The sequence below is a fragment of the Agelaius phoeniceus genome, chromosome 15 (genome assembly GCF_051311805.1).
Source record: "Agelaius phoeniceus isolate bAgePho1 chromosome 15, bAgePho1.hap1, whole genome shotgun sequence".
Classification (NCBI taxonomy): domain Eukaryota; kingdom Metazoa; phylum Chordata; class Aves; order Passeriformes; family Icteridae; genus Agelaius; species Agelaius phoeniceus.
Genome location: NC_135279.1, coordinates 15148253 through 15173092, shown reverse-complemented (window position 1 = coordinate 15173092; position 24840 = coordinate 15148253). Strand labels below are relative to the sequence as shown.

The 24840-nt window shown below is 58.9% G+C and overlaps 3 protein-coding genes across 3 annotated transcripts; all 3 read left to right on the top strand.

Moving 5' to 3' along the window:
* The first annotated feature begins 4292 nt into the window (after positions 1-4292).
* On the top strand, positions 4293-10768 carry STING1 (stimulator of interferon response cGAMP interactor 1). Its single transcript, XM_077186379.1, is given in 9 exon segments — positions 4293-4404; positions 4406-4540; positions 4760-4809; positions 4811-5065; positions 5621-5798; positions 6621-6729; positions 6887-7125; positions 8862-9048; positions 10424-10768. Coding segments are annotated over 9 exon segments (1458 nt in total). The 5' UTR covers position 4293; the 3' UTR covers positions 10618-10768.
* A 5082-nt stretch (positions 10769-15850) lies between these two features.
* On the top strand, positions 15851-16934 carry LOC129126709 (SLC35A4 upstream open reading frame protein). The gene is made up of 3 exons (XM_054642865.2): positions 15851-15922; positions 16025-16123; positions 16287-16934. Exons 1-3 carry the CDS (start codon positions 15908-15910, stop codon positions 16482-16484), a joined length of 312 nt encoding a protein of 103 aa, XP_054498840.1. The 5' UTR covers positions 15851-15907; the 3' UTR covers positions 16485-16934.
* Positions 16935-17006: 72 nt separating this feature from the next.
* Positions 17007-18790, top strand: SLC35A4 (solute carrier family 35 member A4). The gene has a single exon (XM_054642858.2). The coding sequence runs from the start codon at positions 17007-17009 to the stop codon at positions 17952-17954; it is 948 nt and encodes a 315-aa protein (XP_054498833.1). The 3' UTR covers positions 17955-18790.
* The last annotated feature ends 6050 nt before the right edge of the window (positions 18791-24840 follow it).

Genomic DNA, 24840 nt, shown 5'->3' with positions numbered 1-24840 from the left:
GGCTGCACATCCCTGGGAAAGGCTGCACATCACTGGGAAAGGCTGCACATCCCTGGGAAAGGCTGCACATCCCTGGGAAAGGCTGCACATCCCTGGGAAAGGCTGCACATCCCTGGGAAAGGCTGCACATCCCTGGGAAGGCAGCACATCCCTGGGAAGGCAGCACATCCCTGGGAAGGCAAAGGCTGCACATCCCTGGGAAAGGCTGCACATCCCTGGGAAGGCAAAGGCTGCACATCCCTATGTGGGTTCTGTGAGCCAAGGTCAGGGCCCTGCAGAATCTGGAGACCAAGGGGGAAATTCCCAAATCCTCCCTGGCCCCCTTGGCTGCCCCCTCCTTTGTCCCACAGCTGAATGCTGGGACAAGAAGGTTGTCCAACGAGCATTTGGACAATGCTCTCAGGCACTGGGTGGGATTCCTGGGGCTGTCAGGAGCTGGGCTTGATCATCTTTGTGGGTCCCTTCCAATTCAGGACACTCCATGATTCTGTGGAAGTGCTTGGCTCACTGAATGAGAAACAATGGATGCTTAGGAGGTCCAGGAAGCTTCAGAAGCTTCTTCTGCTGCTACCAGATCTCCTGCAGCACACTGTGGCTCCTCACTGCACCAGGAAGTCTGGCCTGGTTCACACAGCCCAAGGCCACACAGAATATTGCAGAGCACTTTATTTTTGCTATTTTGTGTCAGTAAAGCAGCCCTGTCACACGGGACCTCTGAGGGACATTGCTGGTGCAACTGCAGCACTAAAAACACCGACTGCAGCACTTTTAGTCAAGGGACCAAAGCCACTTTTGACACCAGCCTGGCACTGGAACCCCATCCCTGCAGGTATCCCCAGGGAAAGCTGTCACTGGGCAGCCTGCCCTCAGCATGAAGCCAGCAGCTCTACCTGCTTCCCCAGACAATGGAAAACAAGGGAATTAAAGGAAGGAAGTGCTGCTGCCGTGCCCATCCTGCAGCAGAGCCAGCTCTGTCACACTGCTGCTGCTGCCTGCTCACAGCCCTTCACCCAGGGGGTGCCAGGGAGAACACCCTGCTCCTGGCCTGGCTTTTGGCTGGGGACATGCCACAGGTATCCAGCCTCTACTGGGGGCAGGTCTGGGCACCACAATATGAGAAACAGCATCCAAAGAGGGACATGAGGATGGTGAAGGGTCCCCAGGAGCAGCTGAGGGCACTTGGCCTGTCCAGCTGGAGCACAGGACACTGAGGTCAGACCTCCCCAGGGGCTGCAGCTCCAATCTCTGCTCCCTGAGACCAGGGACAGCACTCAGGGTAATGGCTGGACCAGTGTTAGGGGGATTTAGTGTGGATATCAGGAAAAGGTTCTTCCCCTAGAGGGTGGTGGAACACTGACCAGGCTCCCCAGGGAATGGTCCCAGCCCCAGGGCTGCCAGAGCTCCAGGAGTGTTTGGACAACGCTCTCAGGGATGGGATGGGATTGTTGGGGTGTCTGTGCAGGGCCAGGAGTTGGACTGGATGATCCTTGTGGGTCCCTTCCAGCCCAGGATATTCCAGGACTCCTTGGTTCTCCTGATCTCAGCAAGGCCTGCAGTGTGTGTGGATTGCTGTGGACAGAGTTGATTTCTGTGCCCCACTCAACCTCACACAGGTGTCAGCACCAGCCTGGTTGAGGGTGCCATGGTGCTGGTCCACAGAGGTGCCTTGTGGGGTTTTTTGTGCATCTAAAATCTTCCAGCATCATCTGTGACTTCTTGTTCCCTCTACTTGAAAGAATAACAGCAAACAGGGACAGAGAGAATGTCAACCAAGACACGATGTGGAAAAGCAAATTGTTGGCCAGAGGAAGGCCAGGGAGGACAATGGGGGCAGTTTCAATCCTGACACTTCTTGTTGGCTGTGCAGAGGCACTGGGCAGCACTGGGCTCTCTGTTCCCAAGCAAGCTCACATGTTCCAGGTGTCCACAGGATGCCACAGAGATGTTTTGAGGGCTGGGGCCCCTCTGCTCTGGAGCCAGGCTGGGAGAGCTGGGAGTGCTCAGCCTGGAGAAGAGAAGGCTCCAGGGAGACCTCAGAGCCCCTGTCAGTGCCTGAATGGGCTCCAAGTGGAGACTTTGGACAAGGGCCTGGAGTGACAGCACAAGGGGAAATTACTTCCTACTGTCAGAGATCAGTGTTGGATGGGATATTGGGAAGAAATTCTTCCCTGTGAAGGTGGTGAGGCCCTGGCACAGGCTGCCCAGAGAAGCTGTGGCTGCCTCATCCCGGGAAGTGTCCAAGGCCAGGTTGGATGGGGCTTGGAGCAAGCTGATCTATGGAAAGTCGTCCTTGCTCATGGCACGTGTTGGGAATGAGATGAACTTTAAGGTCCATTTCAACCCCAACCATTTCATGGTTCCAAAATTCTTTGAAAGCTCATTCCTGGAGTTTAGACTCACCTCTTGGACCGGAACCACAGCTCTGCTCTGAACAGAAGTGAGACAGAAATACTGCAGGTGTGGGTGTGCTGAGGGTAGAACTGAAAGCCAGGCCAGACTTTGAGGGCAGGAGAGCCACCAACTGCTTGGGGACCTGCAAGAAGGTGGCTGGGGAGCCAGGCAGCCCATCCACCACACTGAAGAGCCAAGCAGAGCAGGTCAGTGAAGCCTGGCTGGAATGGGACAAGCTTTGGAGAAGGAAGAGGTTCACTTGATGCTTTAGCCAGCCTTTGTGCTGATGGAGCAAACACCATGTTGGCTGTACCCACAGGCCCTCCCAGGGCTGGGACATTGGCCAAATGGTTTGCTGGGGTTTCTAAGGTACCACCCAAACAAGCAGCTCCCTGCCAGCCCTTCCTCCCCCTCTCTGGGTTTGAGGAAGCTGGAGCTGTGTCCACAGAAGGGCGGCAGAGCACAGGTCTGTGGAGAGGCAGCTGAGGGAGCTTGGGGGGCTCAGCCTGGAGAAAAGGGGACTCAGGGGGGACCTTCTCTCTCCACAGCTCCCTGACAGGAGGGTGCAGCCAGGTGGGGGTGGGCTCTGCTCCCAGGGAACAAAGGACAGGACAAAGAGAAATGGCCTCAAGCCAGCACTACTAGAGAAACTTTATGCTGGGAAAATTTCTTCACCCAAAAGGGCTGTCAAGCACTGGCCCAGGCTGCCCAGGGCAATGGTGGAGTCTCCATCCCTGGAGGGATTTAAAAGACTTGGGGACATGGGTTAGTGGTGGACTTGGCAGTTCTGGGGAAATAGTTGGACTTGGTGGTCTCAAGGGTCTCTTCCAACCTAAATAATTCTTTAATTCTAATGATTTTCATTAAATGTGAACCGTGGGCATGTCTGAATCAAGGTCCTTGTGCTGTAAGCCTGTGACAGCCTCCAGAGACCCTGGCAATGTGGGTCTGTGGGACTGTCAGGGTCTCCTGGAACCCAGGGGCATTCCTGGCCAGAAAGCAATGGGACCCTGAGTGTGTTCTGGACAGTTGCTCCCTTTCCCAGCCTGTATCTACCTACTATGGCTCCACAGAGGCCATGGGTGACCATGCTGAGGGCTTTGCTGAAGTGAAAGTTCTCCCCTCATCCCTACAGCCAGTTTTCTTGCCATTCCAGGTAGTTGGGCCCATCAGATGTGATGTCAAATCCCTGATGGCTGTTCCTGTCCCATCCTTCAGGTGTTTGGCAGGGATTTCTGGGAGGATTTGTTCCATCACTTTCCAGGGTCAGAGCATTGAGCAGGCTGTAGTTCACCTCCTCAAAGCTGGGTGTGAGATTTCTTTGTCCCACTCTCCAGGAACCTCCTGATTGCTACAACATTCCAAAGACATCAGAAAGGAACCTTGCCAGGGCATCATCCATCTCCCTTAGCATCCTTGAGTGCATCCCACCTGCTGCTATGGGCTTGTGTATGTGTCCCCTAATCCATGTTCTTCCAGGATGGAAATACCTCTCCACTGCTTGGAACAAGGAACTGGAAGTCTTGAGGGCCTCACTGGCCACCAAGAGCCTGGCTCAGGAAGCCCCTGCTGTGTTGCCAGCACTCCTGGGCACTGCTTCCCAGCCTGGCATCTCCTGGAAATATGCGGGGTGGGAGCATCCAGGACTCTGTGAGTCACCTTCTGCTAGACAGAACTTGAGTCTGTTTTGCCCCTGGCAATCTGCTGAGCTGAATCAATGCAATCTGAAATCTGCCCTTGAAGATGAGATCTCAATAAATTCTGGTTTCCTTCCTCATTCCAGTTCCCCTCAGACCACGTCCTGGCAGCCTTGGGGCTTTCCAGGATGTGCAAGCTCATGGATATCGAAACTTGGTACGGCCACCAGTGCCTGGAATTCCTGCAGGTTGAGATATCTCATGGATGCCCTGTGTGGGAGAGCTCTGGCACTCTACAGGCTGCCCGCTGCTGCCAGAGCTTCTTTCATTTTCACTTTTCTGCGCGCTTTTCTGTGCAGCTCCACCCGCGCTCCAGAAGCCCGTCCGTGGCAGAGACTCCGGCTGTGTGTCCGCAGCAGCCTCTGGAAGGAGCCCCAGCTGCCCAGGCGGGAGCGCAGAGCTCGGGAGCCGCAGCGCAGGAATCCCGGGGCTGGTGGCTGGAAACTGCTCCGGTGAGTGCGGCCAGAGCAGTGGCTGCGGAGCAGAGCGGGCTGGCACCGTCTGGGAGCGGGGTGACCAGCCAGGCTGTGTCCTGCCGAGCCCCTTTGGGCACAGGGGACAGCCCTGAGGCGGGAAGCGCAGGGCAGCCTCCCCAAAGAGTTGCGCGCTTTGGGATGCTCAGTGAGCGCTGGGCGCACGCATCCCTGATCTGCTCTTATCCGCTCCCACAGCTGCTGAGGACGAGCTGCTGCTCTGGGAGCCGGGGACAAGCTGCTGCTGACCCCCTGGCCGCCGCACATGGCCCGGGAGCCGCGGCGGCCGCGCTGTGCCCCGCTGATCCCGCGGGCCCGCGGCGGGCGGGCGCAGCGCGCCGGGTTCGTGCTGCTGGGGCTCTGTGCCGGGGCTCTGCTCCTGGCCGGGCAGCCCCTCGTGCCCACCGCCCGCAGCCTCGCCTTCCACTTCGCCACCCTGCAGACCGGGGAGCTGCTCAAGGGCGCCTGCTACCTGGCCGAGGAGATCTTCCACCTGGACTCCAGGTGAGCCAGGGGGCTGGCTGCCTGCCTGCGGCGCTCCTGGGACCACCCTGGACAGGGCATTGCACCCTCGGGATGTGGTGGGGTTTGCTCCTGGTCTCTGTGCCCACACGTGCCCTCCGTGGCAATGATGTGCTGTGCCCAGCAGCACATGCTGCCCTCTGTCAGCCTCCTGTCCCTCTCATCCCTTGCTCCCTTTCCCACCTGCCCAGTTCTCCCAGTTGTCCATGGATCTCTCCTCTCCTTGTGCCCTTTCCCTGGGGAACTGCCCTTGTCCTCCAGCCTTTCCCCAGCACCCAGTGCTGGAGGGCAGGGGGCTGTTGTCTCCCTTTGCTGTCCAGGGTGACATTCCATCTGCTTCCTCTGAGTCTCGGGTGCTCCAAGACACCCAAACCCTCTCCTGCCTGGGGGCACTGGGGTGTGGTGGGCAAGGTCCCACACAACTCTGTAGTGCTCTGAAGGTTGGTGGCCCCCAGGAGATGGGAGCAGCCCCAGCCATGGCTGCTGAGGGTGGGTAGGTGGCCACCAGCCTGACTCCTGTCTCCCCCTCCCACCCAGGCACCACGGCAGCTTCTGGAGGGCCCTGAGCTCCTGCTTCCCCCCACATTGGCACGGGCCCATGCTGCTCGTCTGTGGCTCAGCCTACGTGGCTCTCTTTGGTGATGGGCAGCAACTTGGCCTCCACCTCATCCTGGCCAGTCTGTGCCAGCTCCTCATCCTTGCTCTGGGGCTCCGGGTAAGGTTCCCACACCCCCAGCCTGGCTGGCTGCCTGGGGAACCCTTCAGCCCTGAGCAGCCATGGGGGCAGGTAGCCAGCTCTGCATGGCCTCTGCATGTCCAGCCCATCCAGAGTCAGCCTGGCAGGAGGAGCACTCTCAGCTCAGCCCTGCAGAGTTGATCTCCCTGGCCCTGTGCTGCCAGGAGTGTTGGCATTAGGAGGGCAAGGCTGCCTCCTAATGAGCACAACCATCCCAGGGGATGGCAAGGCACAAAAAACAGGGGTATCTTACATCTGCCAGTCAAGCTGGTGCTTGAGGGAAAAGCAGAGTCTGTGTGTTCTCAATTCTCAGTGTGGTGTGGGAGCAGAGCCAAGCCCCAGGTGCCTCTGCAGCAGTGGGAGGGCTCTGCTGTGCCCCAGCAGTGCTGGAAGGGTCACACAGGCTGCAGAAGGTGCCTCTATCAGGTGCCTGTGGGACAGCACACCCATCTCCACCCAAATGCACACACAGAGCTGGCAGAGGCCATTGGGAATCCCACCCTCAGGCACTGGGCTGTCTCCTCTCCCATGCTGGAAGCACAGGGCAGATGCACAAGTTGCAGTGGGACACAGGATCCCAGTGGAAGGTGCAGCCAGGGAAATGCCTGGCTCACTCCAGCCCCACTTCCTCTTCTGTGGGGGCTGTGGGGGCTCTGCCCTGCATGGTGGGGGAAGGGGCTGGTGGGGTTGTTCACTCTCCAGATCTCTTTGGAGTTCTCCAATCCTGTGGAGAACTGACTGTTGCAGAAGGGCCCAGGTGGCAGCTGTCATCACCTGGTCTGTGTGTCCTTCCCTCCACAGAAGCCCTCAGCAGTGGAGATGTCTGAGATGTCCGAGAGGTCCAAGCAGAACGTTGCTCATGGGCTTGCCTGGTCCTTTTATGTTGGGTACCTAAAAATAGTCCTGCCACGTACGTAGCTGTTTCCCTGCATTCCCATGCCTACAGATAGAAATAGCTCCTAATAACAATCCTCCCACTTTTACAGTGTTAGCAGGGAAATGGGGAGCAAGGCAGAATGCAGCTGTACTCACACCAGGCACCTCTGCCTGATTCTCTCTTCCACCAGGGATGAAAAAGTCCATGGAGGAATTCAGCAGAGCCAATCCCAACCTGCCAGCGTGCAGGAAGACCTGGAAGCTCCACATCTTGGTCCCTCTGAGCTGTGATATCTATGATGACCTGGAGAAAGCTGATAGCAAGATCCATTATGTGACAGACCTCACTGAAACCACCCTGGCCCGAGCTGGCATCAAAAAGAGGGTCTACAAACACAGCCTCTATGCAATCACAGATGAAGAAAACCAGGTATGCTGATAGCAGCATTGGGAGCATCATCCCAAAAGCTTTGTTGGCCCCAGAAGTGGCCCTAAGGACAGGAGACTGTCACCTCTCCTCTTAGATACTCCCAGGCTTCCATGAGATGGAGAGATCCCATTCCTGTACCCCTTCCTGCTGGCTGCCTCCCCCCAGCTCAGCTGCAGGGATGGTGGGGCTTAACCCCTCCTGGAGCTGAGTGAAGCCCAGAAAACAGGAGAAAACTGAGCAGAAAAAAGCAGATGTGGGCTACAGAGCATCACTTCCCATAGGATGAATGTTTCCTTGTGTGGTGAAGAGGTGCTCCAAGATGTCTGTGTGAGTCATTATTTGACTCCCTCCTTTCCCCCAGTCACCCTTTTCTAGGCTGGTGAGCCCTAAATCTCTCCAGCTCACATTGCATCCATCTCCTCCCACATCTCAGGGCAGACTGGCCCCTGTCCCTTCCCCCTGGAGGAGGGAACACCCTGGTGCTGTGCATGGAGGCATTGGCAGAGCTCTGCTCCTCACCTGGGTGCCCTGCTTTGCCCTTTGGCAGAGGCTGAGCTCTGAGCTGCAGTTTTTGAAGCCCAGCCTGCAGGGACGCCGAGCCTCAGTGCCCTGCTCCTGGGGGAAGCACAGTCAGCCACGGGTTTTTCCTGCTGTGCTGCACACCCTGATGCTGTGTTCCTTCTGCCAGGCTCCTGCTGAGTCACTCTGCTCCCTGGGAGCTCCAGTAATATTTGCCCCTCAGCTTCCTGGCCAGTCCCTCACAGTGAGCAGGGCCCAGGGAAGGCACCTGCCGCAGGGCAGTAACTGCCTGCCAAGGCTGGGAACTTCCTGCTTCTCTGCATTCACCTGGGATCACATCCCTCTTCCTTCTAATTCACTCCATTAAACTTTCCAGTTTACCCAGTGTAAGACTTACTGGGAACACCACTCCTCCTTGGCATGTTTATGGCTTTATCAGATTTCTCTGGGTTTCTTTGCTCAGCCTCCTTCCAGATATGTCTCCACCTTTCCAGTGTTTATGCTCTGCCCTCCAGCTCTCTGTTAGGATGCTCAGACTTAGAATAATGGAATCACAAATTATGCTGGGTTGGAAGAGACCCACAAAGATTATCAAATCCAATGCCTGGGCCTGCACAGACACCCCAACAATCCCCCCCTGTGCCTGGGAGCATTGTCCAAGAGCTCCTGGAGCTCTGGCAGCCTGGGGGCTGTGACCATTCCCTGTTCAGTGCCCCCCTGTACCCTCTGGGGGAAAAACCTTTTCCTGAAATCCAGCCTAACCCTGCCCTGACACAGCTCCAGCCGTTCCCTGGGTCTGTCACTGGTCACAGAGAGCAAAGACTGGTGCTGTCCCTCCACTTTCCTTTGTATAGCAGAAGGCCACCAAGAGGGTGTGATCACAGGGAAGGGATGTCTCCCTAGGGGACCAGATTCCATGGGGAAGATCACCCTCCAGGCTGCTCTTGGGAGCACTGACAAGCCAGTGGCTGCCTGCCATAGGCAAAGGCAGCTCCCTGAGCCCACCTGGCAGAGGGGACACCTGGACCTGTCAGGCCAGCTGCTCTTTTCCTGCTCTACACAGGAGAGCACTGTGTAGAGTATCCCTGTCCCAGTGTTCCCAGTGCAAGGCAGGCCAAGGAGCTGAGAGGTCCTGAGTGCTGTGCCCAGTGCCAGGCTCTCCCAGCAGCCCTTTGCCAATCCTCCTGTCCCCATGTCTTGTCCTCCCACCCCTGCAGCTCTGGCACTGTGCTGTGGAATATGCCACCCCACTGCAGACCCTGTATGCCATGTCCCAGGACGAGTGTGCTGCCTTCAGCCGGGAGGAGCGCCTGGAGCAGGCCAAGCTTTTCTACAGGACCTTGGAGGAGATCCTGAGAGGCTCCAAGGAGTGTGCAGATACATATAGGCTCATTGCCTACGAGGGTGAGTGAGGGGAAAGGGGCTGGGGTGCCCAGGACTGTCCTGTGCTCTTGTGAGCACAGTGACCTGGATCAGTGTCTGTGCAGGGCTCGGCTGATGTCCCCAGCCAGGGGGCCATGGTGGCCCCTGCTGCCGTGGGAGGAAGGGAGGGGCTGATTCCCCCATGAAGCAGGAATGTCATTGAGCATGGCATCCCTGGCTGGGTGAGGGAGGGCATTGTCCCACTCTGCTCTGGGCTGGGGCAGCCTCACCTCGAGCCCTGGGGCAGGTCTGGGCACCACGATATGAGAAAGATCTAAAGCTGTTAGGGAGTGTCCAAAAGAGGGACATGGGGGTGGTGAAGGGCCCAGAGGGGCCACATGAGGAGCTGCTGAGGGCACTTGGCCTGTCCAGCTGGAGCACAGGACACTGAGGTGAGACCTCACTGGAGGCTGCAGCTCCTCCTGAGGGGCAGCTCCAATCTCTTCTCCCTGGGACCAGGGACAGGAGGGAACAGCTGGAGCTGTGCCAGGGGGATTCAGTGTGGCTATCAGGAAAAGGTTCTTCTCCTAGAGGGTAATCAGGCACTGACCAGGCTCCCCAGGGAATGGTCCCAGCCCCAGGACTGCCAGAGCTCCAGGAGTGTTTGAACAAAGCTCTGGGACATGGGGTCTGTGCAGGGCCAGGAGTTGGACTGGATCATCCTTCTGGATCTCTTCCAGCTCAGGGTATCCCATGATTCCATAATTCTAAGGACTTCTTGCTGTGGCTCTGAGGAGCAGGGAAGGTGGTGGCAGCACTGGTTGTCCCAGCTGAAGCCCCCAAGGGGACCTGAGACAAGCTGCCTGCTGCAAGCATTGAGTACAACAGCAGGATCCAGGGCAAGCAGCCGCTCCCCTCACTGTTGGTGTTCCTGGAAGAAGTTGCTGGGGCTGTCACGCCCTCCCCAGCAGAGGGATGAGTGTGTGCTGTGCTGGCTCGGTGCCATTCCTGCCGACAGGGGATGGGAGGGAGCGAGGCTTTTCCTCATTCCCATCATCTTTTCATCTCCCATCTCCTCACCTCCACCAGATGAAATCAGCATCTTGCTTTAATGAAAGTTGTTTTTTTCAGAGGAAACTCTCCCTGATGGGGAGAAGCATTTCCATGCAGCAAGGCAGTTCCCATCACAAGCACTACCAGGAATCCAGCACATAGTGCCTATAATTTTACACTCCTCCCCTCACTTTGTGTTTGAACTTTTCCCCTCTGCCAGGCACAAAGTGGGAAGTAAAAGCTGTATTTTGCCTGTGCAGGAAATAATGCATATTTGGGGGCATCTCACAGAGACTTTGCTCCCTGCCCAGAGCTCTGCCTCAGGACAACCAGCAAAGGAAGGTTTGTCTTTCTTCTGTTGCAGAGCCAGAAGAAGCAGAGACCCACTTTTTGTCCAGAGAGATCGTGTGGCACTTGCGGCAGGAGCACCACGAGGAGATTGCTGTGCTGGAACAGAGCCACCCACCCAGCCCATCCACGGCCCTGGACTCCTCAGAGCTCAACCTGCAAATCAGTGTGTCAGACCTGCCCCAGCCCCTGCGCACTGATGGCTTCTGACACAGCCCCTCACTGCCCCTGGGGGCTTGGCTCACCCTTCCCCAGCCCCCTTCCTCCTGGAGCACGTGCTACCCATGGCTGCAACCCCCAGCTCCCATCCAAACCTCCTGTGCACCACGGTTACTGGAGCAGCTGACTCAGCCCACAGCCCTGTGACATGCTTCCCATTTTCTTTGTTATGTACTGCTCTGATGTTCTTCTGTGGGTGTATTGTTTTTTTATCTGCTTTAATTTGTGTCATATAAAGCACTTTTCTCTCTGGGACAAGTTGCAGTATCCTAAATTTTGGACGCAATGTGCAGTCTGCCCCATGTGGGATGGGAAAAGGTTTGTCCCTCAGATGGTGGTTGGGCACTGAACAGGGAATGGTCATGGCTCTAATGCTGCCAGAGCTCCAGGAGCACTGGGTGATGCTGTCAGGGACAGGGTGGGATTGTGGGGTGTCTTTGCAGGGCCAGGAGATGGCCTGGATGATCCTTGTGGGTCCCTTCCAGCCCAGGATATTCCATGATTCTGTGGTGTTGGATGGGGCTTTGGAAATGCCAGCCACAAGTGTGCCTGTGTGTGCTGGGACAAACACAGCCAGCCCCCGTGGCCAGACTGATGGGGCAGTTCTGCAGGCACAGGGAGCCTGTGCAGGACTTGCAGGGGAGCCTCCAGCCTGACCAAAAGTGTTGGTGGCAGAGCAGGCTCACCCAGGATGGGGAGATGCTGGGCAGACACAGGCTGGAGCTGACACAACAGCCTTGCTCCTGCCCTGGGCTGCCCAGCTCCTTTAGAATCACAGAATTCTGGAATCACCAAGGCTGGAAAGGCCCTCTAAGGTCATCAAATCCAGCCATTAACCCAGCACTGCCAAGGCCACCACTAACCCATGTCCCCAGGTGCCACATCCATGTGTTTTTTAGTATTTCCAGGGGACAGTGACTGTCCTGCACAGCCCATTCCAACGCCTGACAACATTTTCAGTGAATAAATTCTTCCTGATGTGCAAACTGAACCTCCCCTGGGGCAGTTTGAGGCCTTTTCCTCTGGTGCTGTGCCTTGTTTTCTGGGAGCAGAGCCCCACCTGGCTGTTAAGGAGTTGTAGAGAGGGAAATGGTGCTACCTGAGCCTCCTTTTCTCCAGGCTGAGCTGCCCCCCAGCTGCTCCTCATCTTGTGCTCCAGATCTTTTCCCAGCTCCATTCTCTGGACATGCTGCAGCCCCTCAAGGTCTTTCTTGTTGAGAGGGGCCCAGAACTTAACACAGAATTCCAGGTGCCTCACCTGGGCTGTATATGTAGGACTCCACCTTTCATGCATGAGGGAGAACATGGTGGGAGATCTCTCCCCAGCTCCAGCCCAGTGAGCTTTCAGGAGAGCTGCATGTTGGTCCTGCTGGGACTGGGAATTGGAGCCCATTTCAGGATGCAGTAAAACCTTAATCTGCAGCCTAATCTCTGGGTACTGCATCTGTGCAAAAATGGCAAAAACGACAGATGAAAGGGCTGTGAAGGGAGGGTTGGGACAGCAAAGGCCACGGCACAGAGGCAGCTGGTTTGCAGAGGTATCAGAAATCTTTGCTGAGGCCTCCAGGATGTGCCAAGTGCCTGGTGCTGGACTGACTGGAGTGGGAAGACAGCAGGTGAGGGACCTGGTAGAGGGCAAGGAGCTGACTGGGGGTCTGGCCCTGGGGTGTGGGCAGGACATGGGTCCTGGTCACCTGAGCAGTGTTCCCAAGGGCACAGAGCAAATGCTGTGGGCACCTGCTGAGATGCAAGGGAAATGTGTCAGGGTCGAGCTCACAACATGGGAACAGCCAGCAGCAGCTGAGTGAGCAGCAAAGCCACTGCAGCCCCCCAGGGTTCACACCTTCAAACCCCTCCTTGTGGGGCACAGCTCCGTGTGCTCCTTGATGCCCTGCTCCCTCCTCACATGGAAGCTTCTTATCTCGCCCATCACTGCAGCCAGGCTGGGCTGGAGATGCTGATAAGCTCAGGCCATATTAGAAGGGGACAGGTTGAAAGGCAGGCACAAGCCCAGAGGAAATCTGACAGCACAACCTTGTTCCAGCAGCAGCCGTGCTGCCAGCCAAAGGCTCAGCTCAAGGGCACAGCCAGGGCCAAGGTGAAAGCCTTTGCTGGCAGCAGGAACTGGAGGCAGGGCTGGATCAGAGGCAGGAAAATCAAACCTCAGAAGTGGCAGCTTGCTGCTAAGCTGGCAAACACAGGATAACCAGTTTCCCCTTGAGCTCTCCAACAGCACAAATAGCTCAGTTTTAGTGCTAATCACAGCATCCCACAGCAGGTCTGACTCAGACTCAGGGCTCTCAGCTTGGAGGCAGACCCATCCTGGTCCATGGGGAGCAGCAAGGGGAGCTGAGTGGCTCCAGGGGCCACCACAGTCCAGCAGGTCCCAGGTGCAGCAGGGAGGGAGGTTCACAGCCAGGATCCTGCTGAGCAAGGCACAGAATGGCTGCATCCTCCCTCCAGCCAGGGCTGGGGCCAGGCTCAGCTTAGACACAGCAGGGACAGGGCTTCTCCCAGCCCTCCCTCACATCCCAGCTGGTTTCCCAGCAGAAATCCCAGGAGCCAGCAGCAGTGACCCATCCGTGCTGCTCCACACAGCACAGAGCCTTAGTGTGTGACCTGGGGGTGCTGAGAGCTGAGCTCCCTCACAGACCCTCTGAGGGCAGGTGCTCAGCTCCCACCACCACCCAGAAAAACTCATTTTCAAAGGATCCCAGAATGGGTTGGGTTGGAAGGGATCATTTCATTCCACCCCTGCCATGGCAAGGACACCTTCCACCATCCCAGGCTGCTCCAAGCCCCATCCAACCTGGCCTGGGACACTTCCAGGGATGCAGGGGCAGCCACAGCTTCTCTGGGCACCCTGTGCCAGGGCCTCACCACCCTCACAGGGAACAATTCCTTCTCAGCAGCCAATATAAACCTCTTCTCTGCCATGTTGTCCTGCAGCTGGTGAGGCTGGCTATGGGATCACCTCTCTGGAGGTGACAGCAGTGACTGATCACAGGACTCTGCTGCCCTCACATGTTTTTTACCAACACCCAAATTTTCTAAGTCAGCCTTGCACTAAGTGGCATTTTTCAAGTATTGTGACTGTGTTCCAAGAAAGGCCCTTGCACTCACTCATATAGATTTTATTTTATTTTATTTTATTTTATTTTATTTTATTTTATTTTATTTTATTTTATTTTATTTTATTTTATTTTATCCTTTCATGAAGTAAAAATCCTGCTTGAAAAGCAGCTGGTTTGAAGTGGCCGAGGAAAATGTCAGGTTCACGAAATCCACACCTGCCTCTGGGTACAGTTTGCAGGAATCCTGCAAAGCAAGGAAACAGCAGCTCAGCCTTCAGCAATGGTTGGATTTAAAGTGGCTATTAATATTAATAACAATATTAATGCTTCTTCTTTGGGCTGCACCTGCCACTGCCTCCCAAGTCCCTTTCCTTTCCTTTTCCCAGCGCTCAGGGGGAGCAGTGTAACATACACTGGGAATGTATCTAAATTAACTTGGAGAGCAGCAGCCTCACAGCCCAGAAGGCTTCACGGAGCTGCCTCCGTGCTGGTGTAGCACCCACGAGAGTATCACACACATAACCCCCAGCACCACAGGCTTTAATTAAATTGTGCCAAGCCCCCGAAACCAACATTCCCCACAGTTGCTCAGTCGTGCCTGTGGTTCTGCAGGGCCTGTTTTCCAAGCTGGAAGTGCTGCAGCCGAGGTTTCGCTCATACCTTCAGCAGCTGTGTCAGCTGGAGCGTGGCCCCAGCACAGCTCTGTGGGGCTCTGGGCTCACACCAGAGGTGCAACAGCCCCAGGTTGTGTCAGGGACTGCATATTGAGCAGAAGTTCTTCACTGAAAGGGTCGAGCACTGTGCCAGGGACTGGACATTTGAGGAGAAGTTCTTCACTGAGAGGGTCGAGTGTCACCCTGATTTTTTAAGATTTTCTAAGCCTTCTGATGTTTACATTCTTGTAATGAGCTTTCTCATACACTTCCTGTAAATAACTTATTGTTTTGAATTCTTTTACGGAGGAGGAGAAATTTGATGGACTGTTGGTTTGTCCAGTGTCATTGGAGAGGTGGCACTGTCACCCTCCAATCCACTGTCACTTTTGGAAAACTATAAATGTTGGAGTCAGAAAATAAACTTCCCTTTTCTTCACCTTGAGAGCAGCGCTGTGTGCACTCGTGCTGTTTCATGTCCTATAGTGACAGTTGAGCACTGTGCCAGGGTGCCAGGGACTGGATATTGAGAAGTTCTTCACTGAAAGGTGGTGGAGCAGGGTGACAGGGTGCCCAGGCCGTGCTGGAGTCACTGATCCTGAAGTGCTCCAAACACCTCTGGGTGTGGTTCATGGGAGCCGGCAGCTTTTTAATGATTTTATGGATTTGGGAGGGCTGTGTTGTTGGTTGGACTGGATGATCACAGAATCGTCTGGGTTGGAAAAGAATTCCAAAGTCATTTTTGTTCTTTCCTTATTCTGTTATTTCTGGGAGGGTATGTGGAAATTCCTCCCTGGAGCTGAGGAGTGCCCATCAGAGGGACTCCCACAGGCACTGAGATTGGTGAAAAGCATCAATGTCTGTTCAGTAATCACTTTACTACCTAAATATAATTTACTATCAATATTGCTTCAAAAATATTGCACTCCTCTAGTAGCTAGAGCTACCTACACTGCAAAGAATTCTGAATAAGATTTTTTAGTGCAATCCTTACAATCATTAATTTAAATATTTTATTTGTATAAATATTTTTGTGTTGCCCTCTTTAATCCTGAAGGATAAAGTCATATAAAGGCTCAGTTGCAGAGCTTTAGACATAAACCACTGGCCAAGCCTGGGACTGGACCAGACTCCTCACAGAGGAACAGCCCAGGGAAACTGCAGAACTTAGGACCCTCATCCATGCTGCCCCCAGGAGCGACACGGTGGCTGGGTCCTGGAAGCCCTGGCGGCGCTGAGGGGCGGCCATGAGCCCTGTCAGCCTGGCCCGGAGGTGCCGGTGCCTGGCGGGGCCGGTGTGGGGCCAGTACCGCGCCGAGGCCGGGCCGCGCCTCAAGAGCCAACACCGCCCCCCCAAGATGGCGCCGGCCAGGCGGCGTGAGGGAGCAGGGGGCTGCCACGTGACCCCGCTCCGACCAATCAGCGCCGGGTGCCGCCTCCGTGGAGGGAAGGGGCGCGCGGGAGGAGTCGCTGCCCCCATAACAACCAATCAGCGGCGGATGTGTCACGTGCCTCCCCTCCAGCCAATCAGCGGCGGGCGGCGGCGGCGCCAAGATGGCGGACGATAAGGTGAGCGCGCAGGGTCGGGGCTGAGGGGCCGCCGGGGCTGCGGGGAGGCTGCGGTTCCTCCCGCGGGACGGAGGGCGGCAATCACCTCCGTGTTTCCCGCAGGACTCGCTGCCTAAGCTGAAGGACCTCGCCTTCCTGAAGGGGCAGCTGGAGAGCCTTCAGCGCAGGGTGGAGGACGAGGTGCAGGCCGGCGTGGGGCAGGTAACGTGCGGGCTGAGGGCGGGCCCGCCGCCCCCTCTGAGACGGACTGGTGGGGGGAAAAGTAAATCCCAGGGTAAAAACAACCCACAGCTCACCCCTCGGGCATGTCCTGTGTCGCCCCCTCCCCGATCCCGCCCGGTGCCTCACTGCGCTCTCCCCTCAGGACGGATCGCTGCTGGCATCGCCCTTTCTCAAAGGTTTCCTGGCGGGATACCTGGTGGCCAAGCTCCGCTTCTCCGCCGTCCTGGGCTTCGTGGCCGGCACCTGCACCGGGATTTACGCCGCCCAGAACTATGCCGTGCCCAACGTTGAGAAGACGATTCGGGACTATGTGAATTCACTGAAAAAAGGTCGAGACTAGCGAGGAGGAGCCCGGAGGCAGCAGGGACTGCAGGAACCGTGCTCCTTAGGTAGCAGGCACAGAGCACCCTAGGGCTCTGGGAGGCACATAACCTGCACCCTTCTTTTCCCTGGAAAAGGGTTTTTCACCACACCACTGCCACACATCAGGGGGCTGGTGATGGGTGTTTGTTGGGCATCATGGCAGCAGTGATCACTGCACTAACCCACAGCAGCTTGAGAGCACTGAGGGGCTGCCAGCTGCCTTTTCCCCTTACCTGTCCCTGTGGACTGAGGGAATGCTGTGCCCACTCACCTGTGTGCCCTGGCAATGTGCTTTGTGTGGCTTCTCAGGAAGGCTTGTAGTTCTCCTCCTAACCAGAGACAACACCCTGCTCACCTGCTGCATCACCAGTGTTGCAGGGAACATCCTGCTTGAATCAGGCTCATTAAATTCTTGGTATTTGGTCTCTTCCGTGTTGCAGGGTGAGAGTCTGTGTGGCCTCTCTGCTGACAGCAGCTCATTCCTTGGCTCTCACCTGAGATGGGGATGTTTGGGAACGCTGCTGGCTCTGCCAACAGGCTGCTCCACAGGGGGCTCTGGGCACTGATGCTGCTGCTCTCTGTGGCCATCTACGGCTCCCACGCCCCCCTCCTGACCCTGTGCAAGGTGGACGGGGCCATCCCCTTCAGTTCCACGTCTGTGGTGGTGCTGGTGGAGCTGACCAAGCTGCTGCTGTCGGTGCTGTCCCTGCTGCCGGGGCCGCGGGAGCCGCTGCCGGCGGCGCTGTCCTGGCGTCACGCCGCGCCCTTCGCCCTCTCCGCCCTGCTCTACGCTGCCAACAACAACCTGGTGGTGCACATGCAGCTCTTCATGGACCCCAGCACCTTCCAGGTGCTCAGTAACCTGAAGATCGTCAGCACGGCGCTGCTCTACAGCCTCCTGCTGCGGCGGCGCCTGGGCCTGCGCCGCTGGCTGGCCCTGCTGCTGCTGCTGGCTGCCGGTGTCACCTACAGCTGCGGGGGGCTGCGGGGACACGGGGACCCCCCAGGGACGCGCCTGCACGTCACCCCCGTGGGGCTGCTGCTGCTCTCCGTGTACTGCCTCATCTCTGGCCTCTCTGCCGTCTACACCGAAGCCATCCTGAAAAGCCAGGAGCTGCCCCTCGGCCTCCAGAACATCTTCCTGTACTTCTTTGGGGTGCTGCTCAACCTGATGGGCTCCGTGTGGACTGGTATGGAGGGCGGGTTCCTGGAGGGCTTCTCCCCGTGGGTGCTGCTGGTCGTGCTCAGCCAGGCTCTGAATGGTCTCATCATGTCCGTGGTGATGAAGCACAGCAGCAACATCACCAGGCTCTTCATCATCTCCTGCTCCATCCTGGTCAATGCTCTCCTCTCTGTTGCCCTCTTCAACCTGCAGCTCACCCTCCTCTTCTTTGTGGCCGTGGCATGCATTGGCCTGGCTGTGCACCTGTACTATGGAGTCACATAATCACTGCCTTCCTCCCACGTGTCTGAGCAGCCCCAGCCCTTCCTCAGGGCTGGAATCATTCCTGGTGCACAGCACCAAGGATCCCCCAAGGAATGCTGAGGGGGAGAGCACCCTGTCCTTGCTTCCACAGGGAAACTGCCCTGCTCCAGTCCAGCCAGGCTCTGTACCATGGGGCTCCCATGGGATCAGGCATGCCCAGCCTTAGGGGGGTCCTGAACCCCTTGTGCATGTCTCATAGTCTCAAGATGTGTCATGGGAGGTTCAGGTTGGACCTTAGGGGTGATTTCTTCACAGAAGGGATGATGAAACATTGGAAGGGGCTGCCCAGTGAGGTGGTGCAGTCACCATCACTGGAGGTGTTTCAGGACTGGGTACTTAAAGCCATGGTCTAGGTGACAGAGTGATGTTGGGTTACAGGTTTGACTCCATGATCCCAGAGGTCTTTTCCCACATAAATGATTCTGGGACTCTGTGTCCCTTGTCCTCAAGCTGCTTCCCCACACCTCAGTGGCCTGGGAATGCCCTGGCAGTACCTCCTGCCAGCCCAGCATGGGACTGGTGCTGTTTCAGCTCCCATGGATGCTGCTTGATCCCTGCCATTCCTGGTGCTGCTTCCCTGGGCCTCTCCCACCTCCACAGTTTTCCAGGCTGGCCCTGCCTGGAGCCCTGCTGTCCTCAGGCCCCATTTCCCCTTCCAGTGTCTCTGCAGAGCAGCCAGGGACTGGGGCATGTGGGAACCTTCACCTGCTCCCCAAAAGGGGGATGCCTCCCAACTTTGTACCAAGTTTCTGGCAGGCAGACGCCACCCAGGGTATTAAAGCTGCGGTTCAACAGCATCTGTGTGTCTGTCCTGTGTCTGCCTGCCCTGAGGGATGGTGGCTGTGCCCCTGGGACAGGTTTGGGGACCAGGGTGTGTCTGAACCTGACAACACTCACAGCTGAGGGGCACCCACTTTATTCTGTGGCTGCAGCTGGGGCCGGCAGCCAGCAGGCTGAGCTGTGCTCCCACAGGCAGGTTCCCAGCACAGAGCAGGCTTTCCCTCGGGAACACAGCCAGAGGTCTGGGATAACTCCTGTGCCTGGGGCTGCCCAGTCTCCTGGCATGGCTGGTGGCTCAGAGCAGGGACCCAGTGCTGCCAGGCCAGCTGTTCCCACGCCCGTGGCTCAGGGGGTCTGTGAGATGGCACCGGCCGTGCCTGCCCGCGGGGTGTCCCGCAGGCGCTGTTTGTGCTCGGCGAGTTCCCGCAGCGCCTCCTGCAGCAGCTCCCGGTGCCGGCGCTCCAGGGCTGCCCGCTGCTCCTCCGCCAGGCGCTGCTGGTCCCGGAGCACCTGCGGATGCCCGGGGCGGTCTGGCACAGCCCTGCACAGCCAGGAGAGGTGTCCCCAGCCCTGCCTGCCCACCTGCAGCAGGTGCTGTCTGCAGCCCCGCATCTCCTGGCGGTGGTTGAGGAGCAGAGCCTCCAGCTCCCACTCGGCCGCCTCCCGCTCCCGCAGCGCTGCCTCCAGGCTCAGGCCCAGCGCGGTCACCTCCCGCTGCCAGCGCTCTGTGTCCCACTGTGGGGACAGGGACACGGCCAGGGCAGCTCCGGGGTGTCCCTGCTTCCTTGGGCTGCACTTGGTAGAGCAGTGCCAGGGGAGGAGAGGCAGGAGCTCGCAGTGCTGGGCTCTGCCTGTGCTCACCTCCCTGCTGTGCTCCCGGGCTGGCACAGAGCCGGCCCCGAGCTCTCGCTGCAGCTGCCGGCAGTGCTGAGCCCGCAGCCGCTGCCTCTGTGCCCTGGCCAGGGCGTGCTGCACCTCCGGGGATGGGCACGGCTGGCACTGGCTCCCTGCCTGCAGGAGAGCACAGCGGGCTGGGGTGGCACCAGGAGCCAGTGCTGGCAGCAGAGCTGGCCTGGCACAGGGACCCTGTGGGCTCCCACTCACGCTGTCACACCCGGGCCGTGGCTGTGACACTTTGCTCTGGGATGGCTCCTCCAGCAGCCCCTGCCCTGCACTGGCCAGAGCTTGGCTGTCCCCTCCCTGGCTTCTGCTGTCAGCCCGTCCTGCAGTGTGGGGACAGGGGAGGAGGATGAGTGTGACACGGGGGACTGAAGGAGGATGTTCAGATGGAGAGTGGGGCATTTCCCACCGTGTACAGCCATGCTCTGTGCCCACATGTCCTCCACCCATTTGCGGGATGCACACCTGGCCCCATGCTCTGGCTCTGCTGGCTCCAGGGGTGTCTGGGTCCCAGGCTGCTGGCCTGGAGCTGCATTCCCTGCAGAGACCTGCTCCTATCAGAGAAGGAGACATTACAGGGACACAGCTGGGATTCAGGGCTTTTCCTGCACCTGGCTGTCCCTGGCTGAGGGGGCCTGGCCTGATCTCTGCCCACCTCGGCGCTGGGCTGGTGCATCTCACTTGTCCCAAGCACCTTGGCCTGCTTTTTCTCCCACCTTTGACTCTTCAGCACCTGAAAAAGGGGAACTTATTGGAGTGTTTCAGCCCTCCAGGTCTGGTGTGGCTCCAGAGACACATCTCACCCCCGTGGCAGCTTTAGCCCTGCCCTCAGTGCTGGACAAGGGCCTTGACACCAGGATGGGTCAGGAGCCTGCACCTTACCCAGCCCAGGGAACGAGTTCCATGCCAGTCCCGTGGATCCAGGGGCATTCCCCACCTGCAGCTCCCTCAGTGCTCTCCTCAGCTGGGCCACAGCTCTCCTCTGCTCAGGGTGGCCAGGCCCAGCCAGCAGCTCCACGCGCAGCCCTCGGATCTCCCTCCGGCGCGCTGCAATCTCCTCCTCGGGGTCCCAGAGTGTGGCAGAGATGGTCTTGGCCAGCTGCTTCACCCTCTCAGCCAGTCCCAGAGCTCCCAGGATCTCCTCTCTGGAGGTGTCTGGGAGAACAGCAAGCTCTGGGCAGGGGCCATGGGGACCCCCAGCACGGGGGTGTGATGGAGATGAGTGGAGCTGTGTCCAGCTTCCAGTGACTGCAGGTGTTCCCTCCCTGGGCAGCAGCAGGGACTGAGTGCCAGGTGTGGGGCAGGATGGGGGGAATCCTCAGGGAGGGGACATCCAGAGTGTGTCCCAGTCCCAGGGGCTACCTGGCAGTGACACACACAGCAGCAGGAAGGTCAGGCTGTTCCCCTCCAGCAGCCGCTCCACGATCCAGGGCAGGCAGACAGCTCCAGGTTCCCTGCACGTGGGCAGAGACACCCAGGAGAGGGCTGGCTCTTACTGTGCCAGGCAGGGACCCAGGGATGGGGTGGCCCCACATATCCCCAAGCCCATGTCCCCAGGGAGCAGTGACACCTCCTTGGCTCCCACTGGGGTGTCCCTCCCGCTTCACCCACAGGGATGGAATTCCTTGGCCCTTCCCAGCAGGCACAGGGAGTGCTGAGGGGGAGCAGAGCTCAGCCCTGTACATACAGCCTGGGGCAGGGCCCGCTGGCCCCTGGGGACAGCAGGATCCTGAGGGCCGAGCGCTGGCGCCTGCCACCCCCCAGCTCCCGCTCCACGGTGAGAGTGAAGAGGCTGCCAGCCCTGGGGAGAGAGAGGGGCTGGTGTGGGACTGGGGCTGCAGCAGAGCCAGCCCCAGCACCCCATGGCCCAGCCCTTCCCAACCTGTGGGATCTGGGCCAAATCCCTCACCCCTGCACAGCTGAGCGCCTGTCTGTGAGGGAATGCTGAGCACACCCCTGGAACAGGGCTGGGAGGGCACCCAGCCCCCTGGCGTAGGCGCTGATGGCAGCCTGGGCATCGGGCACAGCCACTTCTGTCGCCTCCTCCACCATCCTGGAAGCAGAGGGAGGCAGGACCAAGCAGGGAGGGTCACACCCACGCCCTGCTCTCTCTGAGGAACACCCCTGGCCATGCTGAGGCTGGGCACCCTGCTCCCTGCCCAGCCCACCCTGATGCCAGCCCCCAGGAGCCACGCTCAGCCCTGGGGCATCAGGTACCTACAGGCCCAGGGGTGCCACATCCACCACCTGCAGGGCTCGGCCGTCAGGATGGAGCAGGTCCCAGGCTTTGTCCTGGGTGCTGACCTGGAATGAGGGGGCTGCATCAGGCAGGGGGCAGGAAAAGGGAGCTGCTGGCATCCCACACTCACCAGGGGCCTGCAGTGCTTGTGGCTATGCACAGGTGAGGGTTGAGAAAGGCTCATTTTGGGGCAACTCCCAGCTTTCCCAGCCCTGGCACCAGGGAAGGGCAGAGCCCTGGGAACGCCCGAGCCCTGTGTGGAGCTTATCAGACCCCTGGCAGCATCCCAGGGCCAAAGGGCAGGAGCTGGCATCACTCCTGTGCCAGTCAAAGCCACACTGGAGCAGTGACTGGCCCAGACAGCCCAGCTGTGGTGGGAGCAGGAAGGGGTTAGAGGGTGATCCTGGTCCCACCATGCTGCTGGAGCCCAGGAGGTGCTCAGTGGGAAGTCCTGGAAAGAGGTGAGAACACCTGGGATCCAAAGGTCCCCAATCCCTGGTCACCCTCTGGATGAGGGGACTGGATGCCAGCACAGGGCAAGATGTGCTCTTGGCACAGCAGGGTCTGGGCAGCAGCAGAGAGGGAATGGGACCCTCATGCCAGGCCATCCTGCCCTACCTGCACCAGGCTGACCATCTGCAGGCTCTGAGTGTCATCCCCCAAGGCCTCCAGCTCTTGGAAGACGGTGTCAATCACCTGTGGACAAGCTGGGAGCTGCTGGTTCCCAGACCCATGGCTGGGTCTCAGCCCTGCCCTGGTGGGATTGGGGTCTGCTGGGTGACCCAGGAGCCCAGCACTGCACAGTTGTGCTGTCCCCTCTCCCTGTCAGCTGTCCCCTGTGCCCTCACCTGCCAGATGACACTCTGGAAGGGCAGCTGTGTCCCAGGGCCATGGGGGTCCCACAGCAGCAGGGACACGCTGTAGCCAAGGGGAACCAGGGCCAGCTGGGGCCTTGCCAGCTCCAGGACCTTCTCCTGTAGGAGAGACACATCCAGCATGGCACAGCATGGCACAGCCAGCATGGCATAGCATGGCATGGCCAGCATGGCACAGCATGGCATAGCATGGCACAGCCATGGCATGGCACAGCATGGCACAGCATGGCATGGGCCAGCATGGCACAGCATGGCACAGCCAGACTGGCACAGCCAGCATGGCACAGCATGGCACAGCCATGGGATGGCACAGACTGGCACAGACTGGCACAGCCAGCATGGCACAGCATGGCACAGCATGGCACAGCATGGCACAGCCAGCATGGCACAGCATGGCACAGCCAGCATAGCACAGCCATGGCATGGCCAGCATGGTGCAGATGTCCCTGGCCCATGTGGCTGGGGTTGGGGTACAGGGAAGGACTTGGAGTTCAGGGTACCTGTCCTGCATCCATGTGGAAAACCCCATCGACAGTCAGGGAGCTCTGCTGGTGCAAGGAGGGGGATAATGTTCAGCTTTCCCCTACCCCAGCATGACCAGGGCAGGGCAGAAGAGGGGCTGGGCACGCTGGGAGGAGATGGCAGGGGTGGCACAGAGGGCCTGGCACGAGCTGAGGAGAGACCCCCTCCCCTCCCTGGCCCTCTGGGAACCCCCAGGAGTCCCTACAAGGGAGGGGCCCATAGGGTGTGGGGCAGGGTCAGCCCAGGACCTCAGCTCCCATCAGGGGTGTCCCAGGGGGTGTCCCAGAGCCCTGCTCCCTTCTGGTCTCCCAGGGACCCTCGTGCCCTGGCTGTCCCTGCCTACAGCACTCACCTGGGGCTCCTTCCCAGCCAGGAGGAGCTGTAGAGGGTCCTTGCTGCCATCCACCCAGCCTTCTCCTGGCCCTGCAAACACCGAGTGTGCCATGGGGTGCAGGGTCACCGCCCCATCTCAGCCCTGTCCTGCACCCCCTGTACCTGGAGCCACATCCCAGGGCTTCAGCTCCCACATCCCAGGGCTTCAGCTCCCACATCCCAGGGCTTCACCTCATTCCTGAGGCCTCCTGGGCCCTCAGAGCCACCAGGATGGGGAGGACACCCTGTCCCTGTCAGCACTGCCCACACCAGCTTGGTCCCAGTGCCAGCACAGCTGTGGTGCCGGCCTGTCCCTTGTTCCCTGGTGTCCCAGTGCCAGCACAGCTGTGGTGCCAGCCTGTCCCTTGTTCCCTGGTGTCCAGGTGAGGGCTCTGGGGTGCCCTGAGCTCTACCTGCTGCCTGCTGCAGTCCCAGGGCTGCTCGCACGCTGACGTCCTGCTCAGCCTGCAGGCACAGAGGGGAAGGAGCCACGCACTCAGCAGCAGCAGGAGCTGGAGGAGACCCCTGGCAGGTCCCTGCAAGCCAAGCTGGGCTGTCCCCCAGCACAGCACTCACCTGCTCCATGGGCAGTGTGGCAGCAGTGCCCCTGAGCTGCTGTCTGCCAGGGCAGGGATGGTGTTACCTGGGGATTTGGTTCTCCTGCATTATTGATGGATGTGGGCAGAGCCAGAGCAGCCTGGAGACACCTTGCTCCAGGAACTGAGTCCTGATTTCTCCTTCCTCATCTATCAGCAGCAGCTGCTGCTCCCTGTTCCATGTCCAGCCAGGCCAGCACTCCCCAGGTGCAGGGACACCCTGTTAACACCAGCAGAGCCTTCCCCAACACCCTGAGCCCCCAGCCCCCCTCCCACAGCCCAGGGCTGTGCCCACCCTCCCTGGGGCTGCCCAGGGCACTGCCCACCCTCCCTGGGGCTGCCCAGGGCTCTGCCCACCCTCCCTGGGGCTGCCCAGGGCACTGCCCATCCTCCCTGGGGCTGCCCAGGGCTGTGCCCATCCTTGCTGGGACTGCTCAGGGCACTGCCCACCCTCCCTGGGGCTGCCCAGGGCTCTGCCCATCCTCCCTGGGGCTGCCCAGGGCTCTGCCCACCCTCCCTGGGGCTGCCCAGGGCACTGCCCATCCTCCCTGGGGCTGCCCAGG